Source organism: Gasterosteus aculeatus, chromosome 2 (genome assembly GCF_964276395.1).
Source record: "Gasterosteus aculeatus chromosome 2, fGasAcu3.hap1.1, whole genome shotgun sequence".
Classification (NCBI taxonomy): Eukaryota; Metazoa; Chordata; class Actinopteri; order Perciformes; family Gasterosteidae; genus Gasterosteus; species Gasterosteus aculeatus.
Window position 1 is genome coordinate 12,881,303 of NC_135689.1, and position 20,074 is coordinate 12,901,376.

The 20,074-nt window shown below is 46.5% G+C and overlaps 1 protein-coding gene across 2 annotated transcripts in view; it reads right to left on the reverse strand.

The window, feature by feature from the left end:
- cntn3a.2 (contactin 3a, tandem duplicate 2) overlaps positions 1-20,074 on the reverse strand; it is a 32,696-nt gene that overhangs the window by 3,663 nt on the left and 8,959 nt on the right. For both annotated transcript variants that reach the window (XM_078083567.1, XM_078083575.1), the window contains 16 exons: positions 19,382-19,484; positions 18,891-19,075; positions 15,100-15,236; positions 13,941-14,070; positions 13,278-13,428; positions 12,914-13,041; positions 11,471-11,640; positions 10,067-10,184; positions 5,943-6,101; positions 4,721-4,870; positions 4,527-4,597; positions 3,662-3,896; positions 3,111-3,220; positions 1,460-1,646; positions 1,195-1,307; positions 924-1,092 (listed from right to left, as the gene is read on the reverse strand). In XM_078083567.1, the coding sequence (XP_077939693.1) occupies positions 924-1,092; positions 1,195-1,307; positions 1,460-1,646; positions 3,111-3,220; positions 3,662-3,896; positions 4,527-4,597; positions 4,721-4,870; positions 5,943-6,101; positions 10,067-10,184; positions 11,471-11,640; positions 12,914-13,041; positions 13,278-13,428; positions 13,941-14,070; positions 15,100-15,236; positions 18,891-19,075; positions 19,382-19,484 (2,316 nt within the window). The remainder of the gene's footprint in view (positions 1-923; positions 1,093-1,194; positions 1,308-1,459; positions 1,647-3,110; positions 3,221-3,661; positions 3,897-4,526; positions 4,598-4,720; positions 4,871-5,942; positions 6,102-10,066; positions 10,185-11,470; positions 11,641-12,913; positions 13,042-13,277; positions 13,429-13,940; positions 14,071-15,099; positions 15,237-18,890; positions 19,076-19,381; positions 19,485-20,074) is intronic.

The window sequence follows — 20,074 nt, forward strand, 5'->3', positions numbered from 1 at the left end:
CTATTCGAGGTTTGAACTCTGGGCCATGTAGCAGCCACAGCTGAAAACAGACATGCATTAAATTTGGTCATTTGATACTTGCTACTCAAATGGCCAAATCGTAAATCATACATACTGATGTTTCACTGGGGAAGTTAAAATGGGGTAAAACGCTTCCATGTCCTGGCTTTAAAGACGTAGTTTGCTCTAATCACTACTTTCCCGTGTATAACTTAAGTGATTCAATTAGCTCCCATGTTTCACGGAATATTTGCCCGCAATGACATCTATATCAAAACCTTTCCTGGATAAAATATATTATTCATGCAAAAGAAATCTCCCGAACCACTTCTAATGTTCCAGAGCTACTGGATTTTATAAGCATAGCACTCGGTTTTTGCTCGCTAATGCATTTTGCCCACACCTTCTTCTTTGCAGTACACAAAGAGTCTCTGGGTAAAAAAAGTAAGCCTATTTTTCAAATTAAATTTAAAAGAAAAGCCAGTGGGAATTCAACCTCTCTCAACTGCTATTTTCAGAGATTCAACACAGAATATCAACAATGCAAATTAGCATTTAGAGCTGAAGAGAAGCCCCCCCTGGAGTCCCGCAGGACAGTAATAGCATCTAGTAAATGAGGAAGTCAACCTTTGAGAGGGAGATGGATTGTGCTGCATATTTTGGCAAAATATGAGCCTGGACGAGCCCAGCGAGGGAGGCCGGGGACACGAGTAATGGGGAGTCAACAGAGAACAAACTGTCCATGTCGGGTTCAAAAAGTGATAAGTGAATTAATTTACAGCGGGTAAAAAAAATATATATATATATATATATATTTATACACTGTTGTAAGTTTTGAGCGACTGAGGTCCCGGTCAAGCCGTACGTCGAAAGTGACGCCGTGCTGCTGTGATTCTCACCACGACTGTGAACAACAAGCTTACTTAGCTGGTGGATCCGTATGGGGTCCGAGGCCGGGCCGAGCCCCCCTTCGCTCAGCGTCTGGATGTGGATGATGTAGTCGTCATCTTCCTCGCCGAGGGTCAGCTCGGCAGTGGAATTGGCTGTTGTGAGTTTGTTTACCTCTTTGTGCCTCTGTCTCCTGTATGACAGCTGAACAGGGAGAGGAGGGTGGGGGGGGGGGGGCACAAGTGAGGTCCATGCTTTCACTCATAACGGGAAAAAACATGTTACTTATGTGTGAGTAGAACTCACTTGGTAGCCTGTAACCTCCGATTCTGATTCCGTTGCCACCACAGGTTCCCAGTAGAGGGACAGCTCAGAGCCGATTAGGGTCCATTCGACGTTCAGCGGCGGTTGGGATGGCGCTGCGGGATTTAGAAATAGCTTTTGTTGTCTACGCGTCAGCGAAAAAACACACGACTGTCACTTTGTAGCACAATAGCATATTTCTCTCGCGACATCAGAGGACATGGTTTCCACCATCCCACCGTGTGAAGTCTTGGCTGCTGCAACTCACGTGGCTTTTTGCTGGTGACGTTGATGGCGGGGAGGAAGGGGCCGGTGCCCGCGGTGTTGAAGGCGCTGACCGTTAGGAAATACTGCGTGTTCCCCGCCAGGCCGCTCACCGTGACTGAGGTTTGGTTCCAAGGCACCCTCACCTTCCCCATGGTCTCTGGTTTAGTGTCGTCCTCCCAGTACGCCACCTGTTGAAGACAGAGAGGGCCGTCCGGGATTTTAACTCGCTGCGTTGTTTCGGGTTGTGGAAAGAAGCCGCATCTGATGACTTGGGAGGAGGGTGGTGTTGTTAAAGGTTTGACTACATCCTCTTTGGAGTTTCCAGCAGGACATTTAATTTGACATTACAAAAGCCTTTGTGAATGGACTTTTGTAACACCTTGTTGAATGTCTCACTATGATCAGAGACGACTGAGAGAAAGTGACAAGAGCGAGCAAATTGTCTTTCTGTAGATTCTATAGAGTGAAGAAATTATTTAATACAAGGAAATACAAAAATAGATTCTATTTTAACTTACAATATTGATCGTATTTTGTCCAATCAGCACATTATATCATATAAGGCGCCACTCAAAAGCTTCATTTACTCGAGATGTAGGGCTAGTTTGGCATGTTTTGCTTTATGACTGCAACAATTAATCAACTATTAATATTAACAGTTTGATTTCTTTGTCACTCCACTGATGGATCTATTGCGTAATTGTTGCCGTGCTACATTAATCAGTTTTCCGTAATACAGAATTGATTCATATATATTTTTAATTATTTAATATTATTATTATAATATTATTATAATTATTATAATTATTATAATTATTTAATTTTATGTTATGTTTTATATCATGAAATAATTGAATCTGAATTTAAATAATACACATCAGATACCAACTAAAGTTACCTTCTAATAAATAAAGTGTTTTTTATAACCTCGAAATGGAAGATATATCCTCCATCTCCCGACTCGTCCTGCTTTTAGCCATCAATATTCATTCAATTCATATCAGTATGTTAGCTCACCGGAGTAGCTCAGATGTGAAATGAAAAAAAAGAAAAGAATAAAAACAACATCTTAAAATAAAGCCCTTTCATCACCCTGATGATTCAAGGATGCAGGTGAGGCAATCAGGCTGTCCCAGTTTTTGAAGATACAATTGAATGGAATTGTTTTGGGTTTAAAATGTAATTTATTATTCCTATTCTATTTAGTGAACAATGAAAAGACTCCACTCCCCGGGTGGTGCTTTGTTAGACTCTGAAAAGCAAACAAAAGAAGGTAGCTTTTTGTATAATTATACAGCTTTTGGGTGTGAGGGCTTTTCTTACAGCGGGTATATTCTGTGACAAGGTCTGATATTTCAGCCCAGACTCAGATCTTAAGCTCTGTATCGCGATAGCCGTAACCCATAACTGATAGACACTTGAAAAGCAATGCGGATAGGACAATTCCTTTTGCTCTTTCCGTTCTTTTCTGTCAGGCTGTTACAAAGAACTGTGTCATTTTGGCTTCAACGGCCAATTGAAAAATCCATTTCCATGGCAACGCAGAGTTTGGAAGCGATGGCATAAAGGTAAAACAGAGGTGATGACAAGCAATGTAATTATGTTGTATGTGTGTGATTTATATTTCCATTTAAAAAAGGGGTAAAATGTACCTCATAGCCCAGAACCCTTTCCGGGGAGAAGGAGAGAGGCTGCCAATTCACCTCAATCTCAGAGGCTGAGACACTTCTGGCCCAAACTCCCGCTGGCATCCCGCTCGGCTCTGAAAACCGACAACAAGAGACTGAGCATCGCTGCCTTCTTCCAACAGAAACAAGCAGGACGAATCTCTCGAAACGATGCCTGTGCCGCATTCCAGTTGATCTCTACTTAGATGATTCACAACACGCACACAGGTGACGCTGGTAAACGGCGCGGCGGCACACCAGCACGACTGACCCTCCTCTCAGAGGGTGCTCAGATCTAAATGCCAACCGGGGGTTCGGTTCAGAATAGGCATTGAAAAGAGCGGTAATATTTGAGGACTGTTTGCCTGGAAACGGGTTGGCCGCTTCCTCTCTCCTTTCTTACGTGTAGCAGGATTTGGTTTCCCACAAAGTCTCTTCATCTATTTGGAACTTTCAGGCCAGTCAATGCAAAGAAAAGCCATCGTCGTGCTCTTTGTCCTCTTCAAAAACCCAGCAAGCTTTTTAGCTTAACTCACCCGTCTCTGCAGAGTAGATGGTGACCACGGGGCTGAACGGGCCCTGTCCTTTGCTGTTGTAAGTGCCAACCTTGACGTGAAACGGAGAGAAGGGCGCGATGCTGTCGTTGCGGTACACGTAACGCGACGCACCGGGGGCGGAGGTGGCCACGTGAGTCCAGCTAACTTCTCCGAAGGCGCGGAAAGCAATGATGTAGCCGAAGCTCTCGCCATTCTGTAGTTCTTCGGGGACAGGCTGAGAGTGAAACACAAAACTATAGTGATATTAAAACATATACAAGCCACTCACGTTCGTACCGCCGCTGGGCCGACACTATCAGCGCCCACTCTCACCGTGCCAAAAGAACCGCGTGACCCGCAAATTGCTTTTGTGACCCACCTGACGAAAGGAAATGAGCATTAAAATGCCATTTGAAAAAAATCTAATCTCATTACAGAATGTCTGTGCAGCTTTCAGAACTCCAAGTTATTTCTGCACTTAATAAATGAGAAAACTCCAATAATGAGATAGCTTTAGCCAACAAATGACTTGCTTATTATCCACACTATTGTATTATTTTACTAGTAGTCTACTAGATTTGAGCATTGCAGATGTTGCTGAACAGTGATTCACCACAAGACCCGTTAATGACAATAATAGTCAGATTAAATGTTCTGCTTGTGTATACATTGTTTCTGCCTTACATGCAGACACTTTAACTATGATATTACAACCACCGCGGAGCGAGACTTCGATTGCTATCGAAATTTATGACACCCGCAAGCCGAAGAGAGCAGGAAATATTAAGCACCTCACTCAAGGATAGAAAAAGATTAATTGCAGGCACTTTGTGTAACAGACTAGAGCATAAGACTGATGGCTTACCTCCCATGTGATGACCAGTTCCGCTCTGCTCCCGCCTCCTCCACCCGTGTCACCCGGTGCTGCATCGGGAACTACACAACACAGACCTCCATGTGAGACATACTTGAGGTGGTATTTCGCTCCTCAGACCTTTTCTGATTTGATAAGGATTCAATTATTTGATGGTAAAGATAACGTAATTGTAGTTAGTGTACCTGCATCCTCCGTCCTGGTCTTGACCGACACGGGGCTTGGTTCTCCAACCCCGACACTGTTTTTGGCCAAAACCCTAAACTCATACTCCACCCAGGCGTTAAGGTCCACTACAGTGGCTGTCAGCGTGTTCCCATCGATTAACTCTGGGACTGAAATAAAAGGGAAACGATAAGCGTAGAAATAGCTGAATGTGTGAAACCAAACAAGAGTTCCACAAAATCTATATACAATTACAAAATCTATAAACAAATAGGTGACAAAGGTATTGTATTGGCCAACTCCTGAGAGAAATGCCTTACTCTTTATGTGCTGAATCCCCCCCTCTGCTAGTTTCTACATTCTCTGCTGATATAACCTGACGCTGAAAGTGAAGTAAAAACGTGCTTATTTAGCCGGGGTTGTAGTTCAGTCTGCAGAAGGTCAGTCAGGAAGACACTCCTTATAGTCTCTTTTCATTCAGAATCTCTCAGTTTGTCCGTCTTCCCTAAGCCAATGACATCGTTGCAGTCAGACTTGAGAAATGTTCCGCCCTCAGCTGCTGTCAGCTGTCACTGCAGCTAAAATCCTGTGTGATTCTGCTCCACCCCGAAACTCAATCACAGCCTTTCTCCTCATTCATCCTCGGACTGCAACGACTCTATTCACCGTCACCACCACTGCCTGGAAACCAGGGGGGGGGGTTCTACCTTATCGGACCTCAGCATCACCACCCCTCCATCATCCTACCTCGGGACGGGGTCCAATCAGCAAAGACTTTGTACTGATCAAATTGGATGCAAATGTAATAAAATATTGTTAAATTGTTGGCTGTTTACTGAAGTCTATCAAACATTGTTAATGGTTTGGATATGAACGTTATAAGACATAAAGATATATGTGTTGTTTCATGCTGTTTCATGGGGGAGGGAGCTTTTCAACACTACGCAAAGGACAACGAATGAAAGCAAACCGTTTAAGTTACAGTATTTTGTTTCATCCCTTTCGTTTGGTAGACGCTTTTGCAACGTGTGCATTCAACCTCCATAGCAACCAGAGGTCAAGAAGGCATCCACACAGACTCGGCTTGAGCAGATAAAAGGATTTTGGTCCCCTGAGCCTTTGTCCAGCCTCGCCTCTGAGGGCGGAAGAGAAGTAGGGGAACGGCTCCGTCGGGGGCTCTGAATTATCTGAGCAGCATCACGTGTGGGGTAACAGGAAAGCTCACATACAAGCGTTGCCCACCTGTATTAACCCTCTGCCAGCCCACGGTGAAGGGGGTCCTAGTCTGGATGAGGTAATGTGTGATCGGGCTGCCGTTGTCTCTGCCGGGACTCCAGGCCAGCTGGGCCGTGCTGTCCGTCACCTCCTCCACCGTCACGGAGTCTGGAGGACTCGGGGGGCCTGGTTCAATCGCAGGAAGAGACACGGTGAGGCACTTGCACATGCAGAGGCACACACAGGGCTGCAGAATGCGGACGCAAACGTGTGCACTCACAGACACTATGAGGGAAACATAAACAGAAAATACATTTGCATAAAATATCTTTATATTGTGAAATCAACACAAACCAGAGATAACCGTTATTTTGAAGTTATGAGTAGTAGTTTATGACCTTCATATGGAATTAAAAGTTAATTTTGAGATTAATCCTCCAGTATGCAACAAGCCCGTGTTCCTTGCCTTTCGTGATCCTTGATCAATGAAACAGCAGATGTAAGTAGATGCAAAGAGTCAAATTAAAAGTTAAAAGATGAAAAAGGCCTCATAGCCCTGAAGCACCAGAGTTTTATCATTTATTTTCATTATCCCACCAATTAAGCGGCGTGATGTTTTACTTTGGCCTCATCTTGTGTTTTCTCTTCTAATGAACGTGTCAGCTCATCAGGAATAATAGACCACTAGAGAGCTTTGAGACCGACCGCAGAATAATAACGCCCCTAGCTCTGCTCACCCTCCTCACCGCTTCCGAAGTGCTTTCCGATCTGAGGCAAAATATTCAAATTATCAAAGCGTTAAATGATTATTTTAATAGAATCAATGGATTATGCCGCATGTACTTGCCAAATCTATAAATGCATGTATGCTAAACAAGTAACTGCTGAACCACATTTGATTTTTGTTCACAGAAGCGTTGAACATGCAGCATACATTTGGCCTTACAGCCCCGGCTGTGGAGATATTGATCTTTGTAAAAACTCATTAGAAGCTCCTGATTAAAAAAAAAACCTTTAATACGGTGGCTTCAATGATACATATAAATGGGGCACACAATCAAGGATCAATTTCCTATCCTCTTAATTATATTTCTTTGGCTAAAGGCAAGAGGGTGCTGCCAGTGTCTTGAGGGTGTTCAAATAATCTGTTATTAATATGGACAGACTGTCTCAGCTTTTGTTATGAACTTGGCACACGGCAAATAAACAATTGGTTTTATTGTGAATACTTACAGACACGGTGCATCAATTCAAACCTGGACTGAATAATAACCATATTGGTAATATACAACTTCAGAATCGCCAGATGTGAATCGGAATAATAGCACATGTTATGAAAGTGATGAAAGAAAACGTCGAAACGCGACTAAATGACACACATTACCGACTGTCTTCCAGGAAGACAATGATGATGCAACTGTCAAACAAGCACAAGTGCTCAACAAGTGGTCAGAATGCTAATGAATCTGTACAACATGACCTTCTCCTTAACCACCACCACCCGGCGGAGTGTTTGTGAGGCCTCGTTGAGTGGCATCTAAAGCATTTTCCACTGCCAACATGAAATACAAGCATCCAGATGATCACTCAAGAGTCGCCGTGTCAGGAGCGATTATCATTGACCTTCACTGATGCGAGACGAGTGGAGCGAGACAGGATCGCAGAGAGCACCGGGCAACTAAACTACTGAGCTGCTTCCACCGGCGGATATATGACATGATTGCAATAATTCATCTATTGCCAAGAAAAGCAATAGTCAGCATTTGGCATTCAATTCTATATATGTTACTCGCTTTAATTTAAAGTGCTATCACATTGACATTCTCATTACGAGCATCAAGTGAGTCCGTTATTATTAACATTGGTGTTTAAACATTCAAATTGCATTTTTTTTTAGGCCACGGAGCGAGTAGTGTTTTCTCCAAATGTGGAAAGTTTTGGTTCAATGTGTCATGGTTTTGAGCTATCTGTCTCTGAGATGTCTGCCGCCAGCACAAAATAGATGAGGGATAATGGATTTTTTAAAATGTGGCCACCAGCTTTGAGAAAAAAAAAAGAAATCATCAGCAAACATCTTTGTTTCATTGCCCATATTGCTTTGCAGAATCCACACAAAACAGGACTATTTTCTGGAAGAAAGTAGTTGCAATTGGGTAATTCTAATCCACTACATGTAAAATGGAATTTGGGTGCTTTTCCCCTCGACTGCATTTATAGTTATTACTCCTTCCCGGAATAAGAGATGATGTAAGAAATATAAAGACAAATACATTTCTCATCTGTCCGTGAGGTTTATCAGTTCCTAAAGTACGAGCCCGATGTTCAGTAAAAAGCAAAAATGTAACGACAAATTAATAACAAAACATAATACAGTAAATATCTACTAGATATTTTTTTAATTCTTTTCCAGTCCTTCAATAATTTCATGAATTTTGTTTTCTGCATGAATCCTTTTACTTTTGATAAATACATACACATACATAAAATATCTTTACTTAGGTTAGACATTTTGTGCATGACTCTCACTTGTGACGGATTATTTATACGTTGTTATCTTTGTAAACTGAGTGAACAAAGCTTGTATCTTCTGCTCGTCCACACACCGCAAGAACTTAATTGGCGTTGAACGTTATTTGAAAGCGTTATTTGCGTCGTGATCATATGGGTAGTGATGGTTTTTCCAGCGGGATACTTGACATACGACCACTGTCGGCTTGTTAGAAGTCAGCCGCTGTGATCAAGCAACTCCACCCGTCGCCCTCCGTGACTGGTTTTCTATCCAGCTTCACGCTTTGTCGCCCAACATTTGGAGAAGCTCGATCCAAACAATGAGACATCCATGACAGCTGCCGGGAGCAGGAAGTGTAAATAATGCACAATCTGAATCACAGACAAGTTTCTCAAGAAAACATACAAGGCCAATCCATTTCCTTTTTGATATTGCTTCTGCTTGAAAAACAGCCTTATTTCCACTTAGTCCTCAAAGAATTGCAAAAGAGTGCTTATTAATGGCATTTGCCTTGGAGATCGTTAACAAGCCAAGCTGAATCACTGGTGGGTATTCTTACAAGATAAAAATATGGATCCAACAATTTCAAATCCTGACACCAATATCATCCTTCACCTCATTTGACATTTAACGCATTTGCGTTATGTCAATTTGTTGGCCCACTTGACGTATTGATGAAGGCCAGATACCTGCCTTCCCTGCACACCACGTAAACGTGTCTCCCCCAGAAACACAAAACAAAAGTTGTTCCATTTTGTTCTGCCCAATGTAGCTTTTGACACGGTGTCTCTGGGGAGGTATACATACTGCATGAGTGAGCTCAGACACGCATAAACATCCCCCTGTCTAGTACATTGCCACAATATTGAACAATTGGTTATTAGAAAGAGAGCAAATACACTGTTGTCAAGTTATCTTCCACAAACGTCCGCGAATGCATTATAGAAGAAAAGCAAGCCTCTTCTGTTTGATGTAATAAAGTGACTGTTAGTAGAAGGAAGCAGGACATAAAAACTGGAACGACATCCGCAACACAATCATTTTCACGAGTACATGGCCGTACTGCATTAACTGACAGGGACAAAACCCATTAGACTAGTCACTATTATATAACAGCATTCTTTATAGTGTTATTAAGGCATATTCATATAACATCCCCCCCCAAATATATATATATACACATATATATAAGGCCAAGCATCTCTGTTTATCATATATATATATATATATATATATATGATAAACTGAGCTGTTTGTTAACCCTCACAGCGGACAGCCAATCAATGTTGTTATTGAGGGGTTGTTTGCCACTTCCACTTCATAGCTATTACATGTCTAGTGTCCTTGAGCAAGACACTGAACCCCAAGTTGCTCCCGAAGGACAAGCCAGCGCCTCGCATAGCAGCTCTGTCCCTCAAGTGAGGAAAGCGTTTTTTGTCCGTTAAGGTGGACAAGCGGAAAGTAAGTGCGCTCACATTACCATCTACTGTTTATAGTTGAGTGTAGATTTTATAATTTCCCCCTTTTGGTACGCTTTACCTGCCATTTGCTCTTTTTTTCTAAAGAGAGAAACCCTCAAACAATCCTGGCGGTTTGCCGTGTTTTAATTAGTGCCCGCGGAGCCGAGAGGAGGTTTTCTTACCTTTGACAATCAATACAGCCACGGCTGACAGGCTCTCCACGTCCGTGTCCACCACACAGATATATTTGCCGGCATGGTAAAGCTGAATGTTCCTGATCATCAGATCTCCTGCTGTTCTCTAACGAAAAGCAAATAAAGCTTTACGCAGCATGAAAGATAACAGACGTTTTGACAGCTTATTAAAGAAAGTATAGGGGGCTTATATAAGGAGCAGCAAATAGCGGGGCCAAAACAGCGATCGCGGATCCTGCAGATATTTAACGACTTAGCAGAAGAAAAAGGGAATTTTTAACAAAAAAGATACTTTTGCATTTCTCGTCAGTTCTTTAAGTCAAAGCCATAAAGGTAAAGCTAACGATAAAATCCTGATTTTGCCACAACATTTCAGTCACATACTCACATTCTTGTGATAAGCTTGAATGAAAAGGACCAAGGCCAAAATGTGATGCAGAAAATGTTTGACGAGGCCATTGCCATTTATCTTGAATTTTACAAAGGTCGTCATCATGCCCTTCAATAGCTGTTGTGAGAAACTACACAAATAAGCCATTACTGTTTAGTTCAACTGGGTTTTGCTCGACTGCAGAGGAAAAAAAAACGACCCTCTGGATTCTCATCTGCGAGGACCCCCGTAAGCAGCAAATGGTGAGTTAGTGGTGAAATCATTCCCTGGGTGTTGGCAGGAAAATGTGGCACGAGAGCCAACGTGGTTTAATTATGGAAATTACATTTCCTTGAAGCAGAAAAGTTAAGTTGATAATCTCTTTGGACTGGGGACATTTGTGGGGAAGTCTCCTTTCAGATAGGAACATTGTCAGTCAAACACACCCATGAAGAATGCTTAATCTAAAGGGTGAGAGGGTGTTCCCAAAGTGTTTTGTCATTTGAGGCTCTGCCAAGACACCGCTGATGATGTGTATCTGTGTGTCTGTTATGAGGAGCTGTGAGGCAAGTAGGATTTAAGAATAATTCATGAATCAGATTTTAAAAAATAGATTATTTCCAACGGCTGAGAGGTGAACTCAGAAAGATGACGTATAGTCACAATGCTTGAGGAGCGAGTGCATTACCTACATGACGGAGTCTACGTGGGAAGTGTACTTTCTAACGGCATAGCTGTGTTTCTATTCACTAAAGTAGAATGGAAAGCTTAGAGGGCGCTAAATGATCTAATAGTCGAAGAGCTTTTCACATTTGCACAGCTTAATATGGCTCCGTGTACACTTTGGCATTGGGAAAAAAGTGGCATCACACCTCTTGCTGCAAAACTAGCCACCGTAAATCTGATCATGATATCAAACCACAAGCTGTCCCCTTTTATCTAACGGCAGGGATGAAGTGAAGCGAGATGGGGAGAGGTGCCAACTGCCCATTCACACGTTCTGAAGAAGTACGACCGCTTACCCCGCCCACTAGCTCAAAGTGACCGTCTCCCTTGGCGATGAGCTGTCCGTTGAAGGCCCAGGAGAAAGAAATGTCAAGGACGGGGTCACTGGTGACCTGACAGGGTAGCACGATGCTCTCGCCCACGATGATCTCCATATCCACCGGCCCCTGGGTGATTCCGGTTGGATCTGCCCCAGAGAAGAAGAAAAAAACATGGTGAGAGGGAGTGATTTCTGCCTGCCAATTCCTCACACAGAACGTGAGACAGTTCTCCGCACGATGAAACAAGATGAGCAGTGTGTTGTTGATTTTCTGAAATAGAGGCTCAATAGTGAGACACTTAGGAGAACATGCTCTATAATACACTAAGTCACAGGCAGGGTATTATCTATATAAAGGAAGGTCTCATGAAAGTCTTAGTTTAATAATGTGATAACAAGCAGCCTGCCACTGCTAAAATGGCCCTAATACTCCAGGCTGACACAGCTTGAATAATCTTCTGAAATCCTGATAGCAATTACAATACACGGCAGATCAGATAAACCTCATGTAATGGGCTGCTCTGTGCATCCACGAACCAAAATGAAGGGGGCGCCGCCACGGAGTCTACAATGGCAACCGTTGAACTAAGTCTGTCGTGCTTCAAAAGTCAAGATAATGAATCCGCTAGAATCAAATAAAGAAGGTGCCGCACAAAGGAAGAGGATTTGCACGTCTAACCTCACATGGAATGCAGAGGGATTTGAGAATCACATGTGAAAAGAGTTCTTAGGCGGGTGGTTATCAATGTCTGGGTCTCACCGCATGATGCTGACAACATTATGGCCGCGACAAAATATCACAGCCTTTAAAAAAAAAAAAAAAATAACGGGCCTCGTCAGTTACAGTGGCGGACAATAGCGTCCTGCACATTAATAAAACCAATAAGAAAACACTCTGCTATCACTCTCCTGGAAACGCGCGCTTGACAATAACAGCATCTCCGTAACAACTGCTCACTGGCGCTTTCATTGCCTCCACTCAAGGCACTTTCATTTGTTGCACTAAATTGGTTGTTTCAAATGCTTTGAGGAAAACAATGATAGAGTGTTTTCTCCAACACCGTCCGAGTGCATTACGGACGCCGCAGCAGAATGCGGCCACACAAAACAACTCAAAAGATTTTTACTGAAAGACAATGAACAAATGAATGAATGAAACAAAATTGTTACAGGAAAAAAAAAAAGATCATCTAGGACTCCCACTGAATTATGCAGTCTCTCAAGGACAGATAATTCCGCACTTTTGACATGCTCCTCCGAGCAAAACCTGAAGTTTGTTTATGTTTCGAGCCACCGGTTATTGACTGGAGTTCTCATGGTACAGTGGCTCCCTGCTGCATTAATCCATACCGAGCATCACGTTCTCCTCATTCAGTGGGAAGCACAAGCATTTATTCTGCTGTTGCACAGCCGAGCTTACCGGTAACGAGGAGCCTTCCAGTTGTACTCGACATGCCAAATCTGTTCCTAGCGAAGCACGTATAGCTGCCTGCATCCGACTTGCTCACATTGGCAAGTCTCAATGTTCCATCTGGGGAAAGTGTGATCCTGTAGGAGCGCACAAACAGAGAGAGCAGCTTGCAACACTACTTCCAACAACAATTTTATTTTGTATTATTAAAATACTCACTCTTGAGCAGTTTGTGTAAGTGAATACAAATCAATTAGACCAATACCAAAAGGGCGCAGGTGGGAAAAAAACACTGAACGGGACACATTGGTGTACTTTAAAACAGCGTCACTGAAGTGTGCTCACAAACACATGCAGCAACTTCGGTCCTCACCTGTCACTTGTTTGGATGGGCAGGTTTCCTTTCTTCCATAGAATGCTGGCGGTCGGGTAGGCCTGGGGTTTACACTCCAAAGTCACGGTAGTTCCTGCCTTGGCTTTGAGCAAAGCTCTGAGGACGTTCCCTGTGAAGTCTGGAGGAGAGGCTGTGTGGAAACAGTAAACTGTCTTTACAGGGCTGCAGCAATAATCACAAGGCCTTTGATGGAGGCTTCAGTTGGATCTGCGGATATCATCAAATCGTGGAGTAATGGAGAGAGGTTTTTTAAACATGGGTGATGGGAGAAACAAGTAAATACAGAAATCGAATCACCACGGGGGGGATGTTCAATGTAGTAAAGGGATTAATGTGGACAGTTTATTTGTACAAAAAAATATTGTATCTTTTAATTTGTATTACTAGTGGGTTTTACAGTTTAACTGGGAATTCTGTATCAACCCCCCCCCATCCTCCCCATCCCCACCATAACTGAAAGGTAAATCAGGATATCATGAAGGGAAAAATAATGTATAAATGTGTTTGGCCTTACAAAACCATCTTTGCTGACCCCATTATCCGCAAATCCAGATAACCTTTCAGAATGACAGTAAAATGACCTTTAAGATTCTTTGACAACAATGATTGGGGAATTTGAGGGAGAGATAAATGCCATCCTACCTAAAACCATTAGTTCAGCAGCAAAGTATATGACGCCGTGTTTATTCTCAGCCACGCACTGGTACATGCCGGCGTCGGAGAGGGTCAGCGCCGACACTGACAGGACTCCGTCCTCTACACGGATTCTGTCCTGTGAAGAAAAGGATGAAAGAAAGCAATTATTGCGCAAGACTCACGGGTAGCTTTCCCCTCTGGAAATTCAATAAGCGGTGAATTGGGTTAGAGGCAATGTCAATGGGCGCAGATCAAATAAGGGTTTTGTCGCAGCGAATGAAGCGTCTTTGTTTTTGTTTGGTTAGCGTGTTCCCTCCATCCTGTAAACCAGTACCTACAGTTTGTAATGATATTCTTTAGTGACAACCGAGCATGTAAGATTTGTGTTTGTGTGGCTAAATGAAGGGACCTGCTACAAAAGCAATTTATTTTCCCATATGCATGCATCATTAGACATTATTGATGGAATAGATGTTGTTTTAGGTGCTGCGTGTAAGGTTCTTGGTAAACAAATCACAGTCCAATCCTGTTTTATTTCTGTTTTGCGTGTGAGGATTAATCTCTCCCTTTGAATGAAAGAATATGCGTTGACACAACACTATGCTTATCATAGGACACATGCTGTAAATGTGAATCTGAAACCATGAAAACTAAACCGCTTTTGGACCTGCAAAAGTAAGCGGATCATAGTCTAAATCCTGAAAACTGTATTCTTAAAATCAAATGAAACATTTAAGAAAAAAATGAAACCAATCAAGTCCTGCCAAACGTTATGTATTCCCCTGGTGGTCGGGGGTAACTTCACAGCAGACTGAAACCCATCGTCCATAAATCTGGAAGAGCTAAAACATGCACCATGAATAATGAAAAATAACCACCGACTCCATTTAGTCGAAATGGAGCAATCTCCCAGGGACTACACTGATCCACTGCCTAAGACTGTGTAATCTGCCAAGGTAGAGCACAATAATAGACCGTCACAGCCACGTCTCATCACCGGCACACCTCACACCCCCCCCGCTCCTCTCAAGCTGCACTGCATTTGGAAAAAAACGGCCTCGTGTTTGACGCCAGGCTCTTTAAAGCGAAAAGGACGAGCCGAGGCTGACGATTGAGTCATTAACACGAAACACTGATAGGTGGCGGAAGACGAGCAGTAATTCACCTCCGAGAGCAGCTGCTGGCCGTTCTTCAGCCATGTGTAGGAGGGTTTGGGCTTGCCGTTGGCTCGGCATTCCCAGTACAGTCTCTCCTCTATGGCCAGGGCTGTGTCCTTCATGGCCTGCATCCACTGAGGCTTGGCTGAGGGAACACAAGACATACTCCAGTGAAATATCCGACGACAACCAGGGGAAAGAATTTGAATGAGCAGAATTAGCTCGCCGAAATATTCCTCCCATCCCAAACTGTTCAAAAGGACAGCGTGCGTGGATTGACAGCTCAAATAGGTGGAAATCACAAAGCTCGGGAAGAGCGCGGTTTGTCTTTAAGAGGAGAGAGGAGTGATTGTGGGGTATCACTCAGTTTCATCACTTGAAGGTGCCGGCAGCCTGTGGCAGCTGCGGATCAGCACGAAACACTGCGCCACAGAGCATAAAAGCGCCCACTCACCCCGACCTGTCACCTCGGCTCTGTGTGTAAAAGAGATCACCGCGGTCGGTTTCCCCGTCCCGGGCGTGTGCGCGCTCCCTTGCTTCTTACCTCTTACATATTTACAGCTTTTCAGGAATTTCCATGGGGAGAGTGTGTTGTGCTCATAATAAGCACAGTTCACTTCACAGGCATTTTACGTACTGTCAATTCCAATTTTCACAGGTGTCATTTTCCCTGAAAGCTGAAAGTAAGCCTGTCAAGGTTGCGGGTGGGAGGCAGGACTCAGACGCAGAGTTCAACAGGAACACAGAGGACTTTAATAGTCAATGGTCCAAAATCCAAGGGGCAAAAACACTCAGGCATGAAACTATGGGCATCCAAGACAAAGACAGGACATGCGTGGCTAAAGACAATGACGCGACAAGTGACACAGGAGACACATGGCTTAAATACACAAGGGAGGTGCAGGTGATTGGACACAGGTGGAAACTATTAGACGATCACAGGGGATGACGGGACAAGGCAGGAAGTGAAGTTACCCGGGGACACGAGTGGCAGAAAACTACAAAATACAACAGGAAGTGAAACCACACCGTGACAGTACCCCCCCCTCAAGGACCGACTTCCAGGCGGCTCACACTAGAGCAAAACAAGGGGTGGGGGGGCAGGGAAACCAGAGACGTTGGTCGGACCACCCGGGAAACTCTGGCGGGCGGCCCGGCGGGTGGCCAGACGAGCGGGGGGCCTCTGGGGGTCGGCCCGGCGGGCGGTCAAGCCGGCTCCGGAGCGGCGACTGCAGGGCATGGAACGTCTCTAGAATGGCAGGCTCGGGGACACGGGAAACCTCAGGGGTCGGCGGCGGCAGCTCGGGGACACGGAACACCTCCGCGGTTGTCGCCGTCGGCTCGGGGACACGGAACACCTCCGCGGTTGTCGCCGTCGGCTCGGGGACACGGAACACCTCCGCGGTTGTCGCCGTCGGCTCGGGGACACGGAACACCTCCGCGGTTGTAGTCGGCTCCAGGACACGGAACACCTCCGTAGTCGGCTCCAGCTCGGGGACACGGAACACCTCCGTAGTCGGCTCCAGCTCGGGGACACGGAACACCTCCGTAGTCGGCTCCAGCTCGGGGACACGGAACACCTCCGTAGTCGGCTCCAGCTCGGGGACACGGAACACCTCCGTAGTCGGCTCCAGCTCGGGGACACGGAACACCTCCGTAGTCGGCTCCAGCTCGGGGACACGGAACACCTCCGCAGTCGGCGGCGGCTCAGCCCCCCCCATAACCCACCCCATAGCCCCCCCCTCAAGGGCCGGATCCCAGACGGCCCTCAAATCACCAACGGGAGGGTGGGAGAGGACCATGGGATGGGAGGGAGGGAGCCTGAGTCTCGGAGCGGGGACTGGGGGCGTCGGGGTCATGAGTCTCTGAGCGGGGACTGGGGGCGTCGGGGTCATGAGTCTCTGAGCGGGGACTGGGGGCGTCGGGGCCATGAGTCTCGGAGCGGGGACTGGGGGCGTCGGGGCCATGAGTCTCGGAGCGGGGACTGGGGGCGTCGGGGCCATGAGTCTCGGAGCGGGGACTGGGGGCGTCGGGGCCATGAGTCTCGGAGCGGGGACTGGGGGCGTCGGGGCCATGAGTCTCGGAGCGGGGACTGGGGGCGTCGGGGCCATGAGTCTCGGAGCGGGGACTGGGGGCGTCGGGGCCATGAGTCTCGGAGCGGGGACTGGGGGCGTCGGGGCCATGAGTCTCGGAGCGGGGACTGGGGGCGTCGGGGCCATGAGTCTCGGAGCGGGGACTGGGGGCGTCGGGGCCATGAGTCTCGGAGCGGGGACTGGGGGCGTCGGGGCCATGAGTCTCGGAGCGGGGACTGGGGGCGTCGGGGTCATGGCTGAGAGTCTCGGAGCGGGGACTGGCCGAGTCGGGGGCATGGAACGTGGGGCCGGTACTGGTCGGGTCGGGGGCATGGAACGTGGCGCCGGAACTGGTCGGGGGCATGGAACGTGGCGCCGGAACTGGTCGGGTCGGGGGCATGGAACGTGGCGCCGGAACTGGTCGGGTCGGGGGCATGGAACGTGGCGCCGGAACTGGTCGGGTCGGGGGCATGGAACGTGGCGCCGGAACTGGTCGGGTTGGGGGCATGGAACGTGGTGCTGGTACCGGGGGCATGGATCGTGGCGCTGGCTCGGGGGTCGGGGGCATGAATCGTGGCACTGGCTCGGGGGTCGGGGGCATGGATCGTGGCACTGGCTCGGGGGTCGGGGGCATGGATCGTGGCACTGGCTCGGGGGTCGGGGGCATGGATCGTGGCACTGGCTCGGGGGTCATGGGCTTGGGTCGGGAGGCCGGGACGGGAATCTGCTGCGGCCCAGCGCGGGACATCTTGCGCTGCGACCGAGCGGGGTCGGAACGTCGCTGCGGCCCAGCGCTGGACATTGTGCGCTGCGACCGAGCGGGGTCGGGAAGTCGCTGCGGCCCAGCGCTGGACATTGTGCGCTGCGGCCGAGCGTGGGGAGCATAGGTGGCCTGTAGTCGGACCGCAAGGTCCATTACCCGCTCCCAGTGCGAATCGCCGCCAGACGACCACGAAATGGCCGCCTCCTCTGGGGACCATGTGGTGGGCGGCGGATGGTGACCCAGATGCCTACTGAGGGCTCCAGATGGGGAGACGGAGTAGTACAAGTACCCAGCTGGAACCCCCGGGAGGACCGTTCCCCCACTACGGGCAGCCCGCTGGAGACTCCGTGGACCGCCCATTGCCAGACGGGTTCCCCTGAACTCGTCCAAGGGAAAAAACTCTGCTGAGTCCTTTCTTGGTCGCGTCATTCTGTCAAGGTTGCGGGTGGGAGGCAGGACTCAGACGCAGAGTTCAACAGGAACACAGAGGACTTTAATAGTCAATGGTCCAAAATCCAAGGGGCAAAAACACTCAGGCATGAAACTATGGGCATCCAAGACAAAGACAGGACATGCGTGGCTAAAGACAATGACGCGACAAGTGACACAGGAGACACATGGCTTAAATACACAAGGGAGGTGCAGGTGATTGGACACAGGTGGAAACTATTAGACGATCACAGGGGATGACGGGACAAGGCAGGAAGTGAAGTTACCCGGGGACACGAGTGGCAGAAAACTACAAAATACAACAGGAAGTGAAACCACACCGTGACAAAGCCAAGAAATAAAACTACTGCCGTAAAAATTAAAAGCAACACCGCGTATTATCCGCGACAAATTGCTGTTATCATGTTAACGAATAACAGCTTCAACCTCTTCAACCAATTCCTAAATGTCACAAACGCACAAGTGGATGGAACATAATTTGTCTTAGCGAGCCAAACCCCAAAAGTCCCAGTACCGTAGAATGCCAGTCGACCAGTGGCTATGTTCTTGCCCATCTTGTTCTCAGCCACACACTCGTATCCTCCGGTGTCCTCCTGCTGGAAGCTGGGGATCTCTAGCACCGCGTTCGAGTACTTCATTTTGACTTTGCTGGGGAAGGGAACGCCGTTAGCCCTCTTCCAGGTGATTTCTGGGACGGGGCTGGAGGAGACACGAGGAGAGAAACCTCAGCAGAGGCTCTGATTCAAGTTCCTTTCAAGCTCAGATTGTAGGTGTCTGTGATAATTCGGCTGTAACAAAATTGAATGAGCTCAACAGCATTCCTCTCCCCGTATTTTCGCCTGGTGATAAATGGTTTGGAATTAACCCGACAGAAGAAAACACGATTTTCTGACCAATCATGTCTTGTCCAGTTTCTCAGAAATATAATTGCCATGGAAACCTTACTCCACCCAAACCCAGAGGTTTGCAGAAGATTGAAAACATGCTTTAAGGAATTCATCTTACTTCCCGAGGGCGAAACACTCCAGCGTAACTGTTGATCCTTTTGCAGCGGGCACATTGTCTGGGAAATTAACTTCTATTTTCGGCTCGTATTCACCCATCACACCTATGAAGAGCAAGCACAAGAACTTGCTCAGTTTTCCATTATTCATGACTTACAAACAATATGGCTTGCATTACGGCCAAACAACAGCAGTGTAAAAAACAACAGGGGGGAAATAAAAGGCACACGAGCAAACATGCTCTCATGGGTGTGCTCAAAGTAGTACATCACTTAAATGTGCACTCACGAGAGTGCGTGAAATACCAACACGGAATAATTTAAATCCCTTCTCGGTGGAATAGATAGAGTGGAATTTGAAAATTCCGTTTTTTACTTGGCTGTTTATCTTTTAATTCAAACCTTGAGTGGGCCGGTGTTTTATAGTTTGCATCAGTGTTGAAGACGGCCAGGGCCGGCATCCGGAAACCGAGCAATGAGATTTAAATCTATTCAGGAACATGTACAGTACACTGAGTGAAAACTAACCGCTTGAGCCACCAGAACACTCAATGTAATGGTCCAGTGACGTACGGCTCATGTTTAATTCACTCAAAGGCAATCTTTATTCACTCCTTCTATGAAGGCGTAACAGAGAACAGAACAACAGAGCGCAGACGGGCCGGCTTGAGAATTCAAGTGAAAGCAAAGGGGAA